Source organism: Solanum pennellii, chromosome 1 (genome assembly GCF_001406875.1).
Source record: "Solanum pennellii chromosome 1, SPENNV200".
Lineage (NCBI taxonomy): Eukaryota > Viridiplantae > Streptophyta > Magnoliopsida > Solanales > Solanaceae > Solanum > Solanum pennellii.
This window is the reverse complement of record NC_028637.1, coordinates 90,689,070-90,698,741: the sequence shown is the minus strand read 5'-3', so window position 1 is coordinate 90,698,741 and position 9,672 is coordinate 90,689,070. Positions and strand designations below refer to the sequence as shown.

Here is a 9,672-nt window from a genome sequence, read left to right as displayed (position 1 = left end):
GCGTTTTTTTATTTTGTCTTGTTGTTATTATTATAACTTTGTATTGTTATTTCTATTTGGCATCAATTCATGCTCTTTTTTTTGTTTCTAATTGTTCGTTTTTATCTCCATCCCATTGAGACCAACAACGATTTTCCATCAAATCTTTTTTTAATTATAATACACATCACATGTTGTTCTTTTGTGAGACATTATAACAGATTGAGACACTCATGAAAAATATTTATTAAATTGTGATGTGATAATATTATTGTTACCTTTAGCATGAACAATACACTAATGATTTGTGAAGTTTCAGCCCATTCAAAAATCAAGAAATGCCTAATCCACTTTGCTATAGTAAGAAATTTGATTGGAAAAACTATATTGAACTTCCCTTGTAGACATGAACATAATCCCGGTCACAAATTCCAATTCATTTAGTGCAGAGGTTATGAAAAGAGAGTGTAAGATCCTAATTCCACTTATACTTGTTACCATAGTTTCTTACTTTGTCTATGGTACATTCCTGTTCTTTTTTTAGTTTTCTTCCTCTGCACCATTAACAAGACTACAACTTTGTACCCTTAAACTCCTTAAACACTCCAAAATTTCCTATCAACTGGACCGCTACTAATCAAGGAGATAAAATGAGGAAGGAGAGAAAAAGAAATCACAATGACGGATGAAAAAGAACATACCCGTAGTTGATACCTTAATTGTAATAACTGCAATCCTTCCTTAACTTCACATTGCACGCGAAAATAATTGTAGAATGAATTTAGTATTTTTTATAATTTGTATCAATCAAATAACATCTATTATAGTTGACCTTCAACATATGATATTATTGTGTAGCCATATGAATTTATGAAAGCTTAGACAAACAAAATAGTAAAGCTATTTTTCAATACACTCTTTTCCTACATAACAATAGGGGGAGTACTACAATTTAATAACTCGTCATGGATTCCATGGACATTTCAAGTTTTTCTGTGTTTTCACAAAATCAGTTGACGAACAATTTCGCTAAGCACTGACCCTACCTTAGTATTTATATGAAAATTCATTTATTATATGATCTCTAAGTTCTTGTCCTTCCTCACCATTTACATGAAATTCAGCTTTTTACCTAAGCACCTTGTAAACAGGAGTGGGGTTTCCTCCACTTCCCCATTTCCCCCCTAGGTGGATACAACTAACCTTTTGTCTCTTATGGACAACAGAATAGTGTTACATTTTAGAGATGTCATTTCTGGTTTTCAGGGACTTTAATGTGGTTATACTTTATTTGGTGTTCAACTATCATCTTGTTGCTAGTTCAAATTCTATTTCGTGCTTGCAATGTGAAGTTTCTGCAAGATTATAGTTCACTAATCCTCAATCATGCAGGTCTGCTATGCTTACAAGAGAAGAGCTAAAATTAGATTTATGGTTATGAACCGACACCCGTGAAATCCCACCAGGTGAGGTTCGCAAAATATAATGTGTATAACTTCTGGGTTTACTCCTGTAGTTTGTCAAATTTTGGGAGTGTTAAAATTGCACTTGAAAGCTTGAGGATAAATGATCCCTGGTTTCTATTTTTGTAACCAGTAGTTGGAATCTAGTATTTCTTCTTTGAATTGTGAGCTGGCAATGCGAAAGAAGAGAGCAGGAGGGGTTGCTCGACGGTAAACACCCTCCACCTCCAACCTAAGGTTGTGAGAACCAAAATGATGGGAACTCCTAGTTGAGGGCGTAAAAGAAAGCAAAGAAAGCGAAAGAAAGAAGAATCTCATTAGTCATTAGATTGAGTATATTCATGTGCAAAAGGAAATTACCTGTTGGAGCAGATTTGAAGGGAAAATAGCAGCTGGTCATAGTTTAGAATACTAATGCAAGTACTGTCACAAATCTCTTAGGAACCAAGAAAAGGAATGGCTCCTGAACAGGAATTGCATGGAAAGATAAAGAGAAGAAGCTAGAGAGAGGCATATTGATACTACTTCACATTAATCCCCAATGTACAAGTCCCCTTAGTTTATAATACAATCAAACAACTAAACTGTTAACTGACTTAATCCCCTATAACGAACTAACTGATATGATGTTACATTTATAGGGCTTGACAATTACAAGTACACCCCTCAATACTGACTACTCATCTCGGATTTGAAATTGAATATAACATATATATAAAGTGGAAAATGTATACAAAGTGAATATATTGATAGCATTTCTCAACTCCTCACAGACTTAGGTTGAATATCTTCTGCATATACTTTTTATACGCCCAGCATTATCTTGATGTTGGTTTCAGTATTAATGATGTCCTTAAATAGACCGTCTAAACTACCTCACAAAGGACTCGTGCATAGCATAATCTGTCAATATAGTTCTGCGTTTATCATCTTTTGTTAGTTTATTGTGCTGAATTATTTTCTTTGAGCTAGCTCTTCTGCTGCGTATTTTGTTCTTGTATTGACTTCTCAATTATTGTTTGTTTTGGATTCAACAGTTCAATTGTTTTGGTAGTATGCGTGTATAATTTTTTAATTACTATTGATGCAAAATATTGATCGGAAAAAAATTCATACAGCAGCTCAACTAAGCAGAAACAACACACGAAAATGTATAATTTTTTAATTACTATTGATGCAAAATATTGATCGGAAAAAAATTCATACAGCAGCTCAACTAAGCAGAAACAATACACGAAAATAGCCTAAAACAGAAGAAAAAAGCACAAAGTTTGAACCTTTAAACTCAGAATCAACAAAGTAACCCCAATATTAAACCAACAAAACAAATTACCAACTCACCAACTACACAGAACAAAACAGTATGAAATTAAACCCCACATCAAGTCAAATGAAGAACTCAAACCATAATAAGAAAGAGCTCATACCTTTATCGAAAAATCAGGAAAGGCCTTTGGGCTTAAAAGGGTCTCTGCAACAATGAATTCAAGAACAAGAACACATTTTACACAATGCAGATTTGCGGTAAATTAAAAGTAAAAAAATGTTCTGTAAGTAAATTTCTTGTCCCTATCCAATACTCAATCCATATTTTCTCAAGATTTTGTTCTGCTCTTTTCAGAGTCTCAATATTCTTTTTGTCTGCTCCATTATCTCCTTATGAAATATGGCTCATTTCACACTCTAGGTGGGAAAATTACTGATCATGTCTTTCTAGTGTGAAATTGAGGCTACCCCTTTCTTCCTTTTTCCCCCTTTTTAATATGCTTTGACTGAACTATTATGTGTTTTGAATTCTTGATGTTACTACTTACTATGTATACTTAATTTCTGTTTACTAAATTTTTCCTATCTCTGCCTAGCAGTGTCAAGATTGCACATTTTTGTACTATAAAACAAAGAAGAGTAAAAGGTAGATTTAGAGTGACAACAACTGCTCCACACCAAAACTCACAAGCAACAATATTCCAACCAACACTACCAAAATAGAAAGAGCAAAGATTTAACTGGAAAGAACAAAACTCTAATGCATAGCCTATCAGTTCCTTCCTCCAGAATCTCAAATTAAGCCTAAGGAAGGAATATAATAATATCCTTAAATTTGAGAGAAACTACTGGAAATTAAAAAATTGACGAAGGTGCTAACTACTTCTCAAATCGCTTTACTACGGATGTGAGAGAGCACAATGCGTTCAACTGCATCCTAGAAATCAACTACGAAAACGTCAATGCAACAAGACGAAGAAACTCCAAGCTAAACCTACAAGAACTTAGAAAATTAGTTCCGATGAAAAACTCATATATGAACAGAGGAAGTTCAAAAGAATTCTGATAAAGAAAACTTACTGCATTCTCACAACAAAATCTGAAAAAAAAATTAAAATAGAACACGGAAACCATAATGACCCAATCAAAATTGAAAACATAACAATTAAAATTATTGGGACTTCCAAAACACAAGAAAAATTGAACATCACAAAAATCCAGAAAATTAATTCAGATGGAAAAAGCCATATATGAATGGAGGAAGTTGAAAAGAGTTGTGATATAGAAAACCCAATTAAAGCAACCACAAAGTAAATTGCGATAGAAAAAGATCAAATTAACAGCAAATTAATAACTACATATAAGAAAAAACAACAAAAATTTACTGCATGTGAAAAAAACACAACAAAAATCTGAAATAGTAATTCAAGATAGAATAATCACTCAACCAAAATTGAATTGAAATCAAATCGATTAAAATTACAAAAACCCATAAAATTAAAAGCATATCAATTAAAATTATTGAGACTTCCAAAACAACAGGAAAATGCGACACCAATAATATGGAAAAAGAATGCAAATTTTCACTCACCCAAATCAAATTTAGTATATTCACAGGCCTAGACCAGATTTGGTTCCCGAACTTCAATTTTGAGGAAAAGAAAGATGATGCAAGAAGAACTGAATGAAAACCGAAGAACCTTACCTAGATGGAATGCTAAAGGAAACAGCAAAACACTGATGACATGAAGACACACAAAGTGACATATAACCAGAGAAAGACACGTAATGATAATTGATATGTGAAAAGACAAAAATGCCCTTTACAACAATGATGACACAGACATGTTGAACAAGCCTTTTCTAATATAAGTAAATAACAAATGTGGTTGCATTACTACTGGCAGGCGGGATTATTTCAGCCTAAAGAAATATAGACTCAAATTATATAATTAACGATATGCTAAAACTGGTAAAAGTAATTATTTTTTTGTGTTCTTTTAAAGTTTTAACATAAATAATGTGGGATTCTGTTGTTTACTTGAGGATTTTTAACACAAATAATGTGAGGTGTTTCCCTGCTTACATAGTTTTTAACACAAATAAAATGGTTTTTACTTGTTTTTTGAGTTTTTACCATAAATAGCGTGGGTTTCTTGAGTTTCAAACACTGATAACGTAGGTCCTCTTTTGCTGCTTTCGATGTTTTAACACAATGCTATTAAAAGGAAACCTTAGATTTGCAAGTTCTTAAAGTATCATTCTTAGCAGAAAACATCCTTCAAGTATTTAAAAGTGAACAATTTTCATCTTTATGTTAGATATCATCAAAAGACTAAGGGGTCCTACAAAAACAAGGATGAAAATTGCTCACTTTTAAATACTTGAAGTATATTTTCTGCTAAGAATGATACTTTAAGAATCTAGCTTAAGTTTAGAGTATAGTTGAAGGACGTTTTTTGCCAGAAACTCACTTTTTAACACTAGTAAAAGTAATTCTTTCTTTGTCTGGTTTTAAAATTTATAACACAAATAATGTGAAGTTTCATTGTCTACTTCTGGATTCAACACACTTTCTACTTGAGAAAGTATGAAAAGAGGCAAACTCAATTATCCATTCTGGATTATTACAAAGAAAAAATGCCAAAGATCTGTCTACCCTTTACTGCACCTCAGAACATAAATTGATGAGAAAATGTTGAAATGTTACTCAGAAGATAAATTCAATAGCAGCACTTAAAAATGCAAGGTAAGGCTGCGTACAGTAGACCCTTCTCCAGACCCTGCACATAGCGAGTAACTACACAATATAGCTAATGACAGAACAGCAGCAAGCATCAGTTACTACTGGCTGACAAAATATCTTTGTTGAAACAACCAAATAAACTTTTCCACTTGACAGAAGGTATTCATTCCAGGGCCATCTGATGCTACAGGCAGTAAACTGTATCCTAAGAATTCGAGGGAGAAAAATATTAGACCATAATTCTCATAAACGCGTTAATTGTTTAAACATACAGTAGAAGGACTGTTTTTCTCTCTTCTTTCCTGCCAATCAGCCTCTCAAGTAACAATGGGAGAAGGATACACCTCTTCCTGTTTCTCATTGTTGCAAAGCACCTCTGTCTATACAGTGTACTTTCTCGACAAATCAAATGACATTATTCTGGGTTCAAGAATCAAGATACGAAGTTATTTTGGACGCTAAAGAAATCATGTCAGAAATGTCTACTACCAAAAGCTGAAAACAAGAAGGAAGTAGCACAATATAATTAGTATGACGTCTTTAGTGGGAACATGAGGATTTGAAATCGCTACATGTCCATGTCATCAGGGGAACATAATCGCTACATCTATAGGTTTAAGACACATAATTTTCACAGCAGAGAAGAAGTTCATGTATGATCGAAAGCAAAAACTAAAGGGTTGATAAGAGCAAACAAAATAGATCTTTATGCAATATAAGTCAAACTCTATTGCATATAAATCAAGGGACTTGCAATTGGTAAATCATTGTAGACATGGTTATCACTGGAATTATGACATCCATCCATCAAGAAACAGTTTTTCTACTCATTTTGATTGCTAAAACAACACAGTACCTGCCACAGATGTCTTAGGCACAATGTCCACATCATTGTTGCTCTGTAGCATAACATACAAAAGACCAAATAACAGAAAACAAACATATACATCTATGACCATTGAAATGGAAAACACACAAACACAACATTAATATGCTATAAGTTGCTAACTTGCTGTAATATTCACAAATCCGTTCATAGACTTAAGTCAGTTATTTTACCTGATTTAGTTGTCATTTTTTTTGGGGGGTGGGGGGAAATGGATTTACAAGGTCAATATAACCTCACCACTCAATTTTACAGTAATGTGGAGGCATCTACATGCGTACTACAACAACAACATACCCAACGCAATCCCATAAGTGGATCCTGGAGAGGGTGGTGTTGACACAGCCATACCCAACGGGTGAAAGGTAGAACATACTGCTTCAAAAATAAAAAGTGCAATAACACCAATTGTGACCTAAAAAATTCCACAAATTCTAGCATACATTATGTCCCTTTGACATTGGTAATGTCTTGCGCCTACAATGATAATTGGTAAATTTGACATTGAACAACAAGATATCCAAATAAACTCAGATCAAAATTGATGGGAACATCATCACCAGTGTTTCAGAGAGATGGACTCAAGTATAAGCCACTAGATAAACCACAAAAAACAGAAAGCAGTAACGATGAAATGAGACATACATCAGACATGAAACTACTGGAATTGCTTAAGTTCTTGTTTTGAAGTAACAAAATTCAAAATGTCATCGATTAAAAGTAACTCGGTGCTAAATGAACCATCCTCCTAGTCCTTCTTTTCCACTGCCTCTTTCTTTGGCTTTTTAACCGTTGCCTGTGAGTACAAGAAAGTTCCAAATATGGCAATAGCAGAGCCAAGTGCATTTAGAGGCCTGACTGGATTCCTGAATACCAACACAGTGGCGACAATCACCACCACTCTCTTCATAGTATTACCCACTGAAAACGTCAGGGGACTAATATCATCCAGAGCTTGGTAAGAGGATTGGTTATAGAGATGATAGAAAATCCCAGATATGAGAACCCATAAATAAAATGTGTTAGGATTTCCTATAGTTCCAAGAGCTTTGTGATACCCTGCCACCCATTGAGAACCTTCCACAAACACTGCTACTGGAAATAAATATATAAATGAGATTATGGTTATCCATCCATACAGGTTCAAGCCATCCACTTCCTTAAAATTCTGTAAGCTCCTTTTTGAAAAAATGTTGCGAAGAACAAACCCAACATTACTGATCATAGCACCCGACAAGCCCCCAAAATTGAAGGACACTTCAGTGACTGCAGCCAGAGAGCAACCAAACACAATGGGAAGAATTGAAAGCCAAACAGTCAGAGGATATGTATCACCAAGGAACGATGAAAACACAACAGTAAACACAGGTTCTGCAGACTTAATAACATGAGTGAAAGAAACAGCCACCTTTGAAAATGAAACACAAGCTGAAATATGGCCTATTGTGTGAAATAAGGCAGGTCCAAGAAGGGCAATGATAAACGATTTATTGATTTTTGGGCAAGGTTGCAGCTTAGAAGACCACAGAATTAACATCCAAACAGCACCACAAAACAGCTGGAAGGAAGCAAGAAGCCATGGATAAGGAAAGATGTTCAATACCTTCTTGTTAAATATGTTAAACACAATGTTCTGAAAATACCACAGACCAAAAATGAGAACCAGTTTCATATTAACTTTTGGCTTTGAAACTTCAATCTCCCCATCTGGACTCACTTCTTCTGGGGTTCCAGATGCTGCTTCAAGGATCTGAGTTGTATTTCTTGAAGAAACCCCAGATGGGTGTTTCAAGATTCTGGAAAAATCCAATCTTGGACCAGAGATCTGAGAATCTTGATTTGCAGAACACATAAAAGGGTGTCCATTTTGAATCAAGGGTTTGGTGAATGACAAAGTTCTCAACTTTTGGTTTCTACTACCAAGATTTGGTTGAAAAGGTGAAGGGCTAACAGGATAGTTAGGACGGGATTTGCAGAGAGTGACATTAGTGGATGGAAGAAGATTTAAAGTAAGCATCTTTGAATGAGCACACAAGATTAAGATTCTGAAACACAAAAAAGCATAAACTTTAAAGATATGGGGACAAGATATTTAAACAAGAAGATACCAATAAATCTCAAAATGTTCACCCGGTGGCAGCCACCTACCCCCAACCTCGGGACACTGACTGTGACTGATTGTTGTATTCGAATTTTGAACAAACAGATTCACATTTATTCCGTTGAAGTGAAGTAACAATGGCCTCACTCCGTCCACTGTGTTTGCCCTTCTCATTTTCCACAAAATTGGACCCAAAAAAAAAAAACTAGGTTACACATTCTATCCCGATGGGACGTATGGACATACGATATGAAATTAGTTTATCTTTTAATATTGTGTTTTTATAATTATTACGAAGGTCCCATTATATGATAAGGATTATTGTTTGTAAAATAACTTTAACATAATATTAAAATTCTTTTTTAATGATATTGTCTAGTAATAAGCAATAAAGTTCAAATCGAAAGGTGATAATTGTACTCACTCCAAAATTTAAGACTGAAAATCACTTGATTATAAAAAATAAGACATTATTTTAATAAGATTGTGATTAATCTACTCTTTTATTCCTTACTTAAAAATAAGTTTGTTACCACATATTGTCATAATTATATTTATTAGCAAGTCTCTTTGCATCCAGAACATAATATTTGTTCATTCTTTTTGTGTGCACTAAACTTTTTTAACACAAATTTAATGCTATCTGAATCACTACTTTTGGCCATAAACAATTTTGGTGTTCATTTCAATTTAAATATTACATCAAACTTATTATAGTATTCTTTTTACATATATTAAATATTCATATCAATTTAATATATGCATATTATTTATATTAATATAGAGATATTTTACTTCGACTAATTAATATGTAATTTTACTTCATAAAATTATTAATTATAATAAATTATATTAGTTTAACATAAATATTATTTATAGACAACAAAGAATACCTACCGTGCACAAATGTTTATTATGCCTTATCAGAAAGGTTACAACTATTTGGAAAAGTTGCAACCTTCCGAAATGTCACAACCTTTCATAGAAATCACATCTCTTCATAAAAATCGCAACTTTTCAGAAAATTTGCAACTTTTAATGAAAGTCGGAACTCTTCATAAAAGTCGTAATTCTTCATAAAAGTCACAACTGTTCATAAAAATCACAATTTTTCATAAAATGAGAAGGCTACTTTTGAAAATAAATAAATTTAAAAGTGAATTCTTATTTGTGGTGGTGCCACATTGACGGGTCAAAAGTTTTCTTTTATATATATATATATATATATATA

General features: G+C 33.4%; 1 protein-coding gene across 1 annotated transcript; it reads right to left on the bottom strand.

Moving 5' to 3' along the window:
* Positions 1-6,751: 6,751 nt before the first annotated feature.
* Positions 6,752-8,621, bottom strand: LOC107007980 (xylulose 5-phosphate/phosphate translocator, chloroplastic). The gene has a single exon (XM_015206847.2). The coding sequence runs from the start codon at positions 8,355-8,357 to the stop codon at positions 7,089-7,091; it is 1,269 nt and encodes a 422-aa protein (XP_015062333.1). The 5' UTR covers positions 8,358-8,621; the 3' UTR covers positions 6,752-7,088.
* Positions 8,622-9,672: the final 1,051 nt, after the last annotated feature.

Coding starts and splice junctions, on each gene's coding strand:
- LOC107007980 (XM_015206847.2), bottom strand. CDS start 8,357: ATGCTTACTTTAAATCTTCTTCCATCCACTAATGTCACTCTCTGCAAA.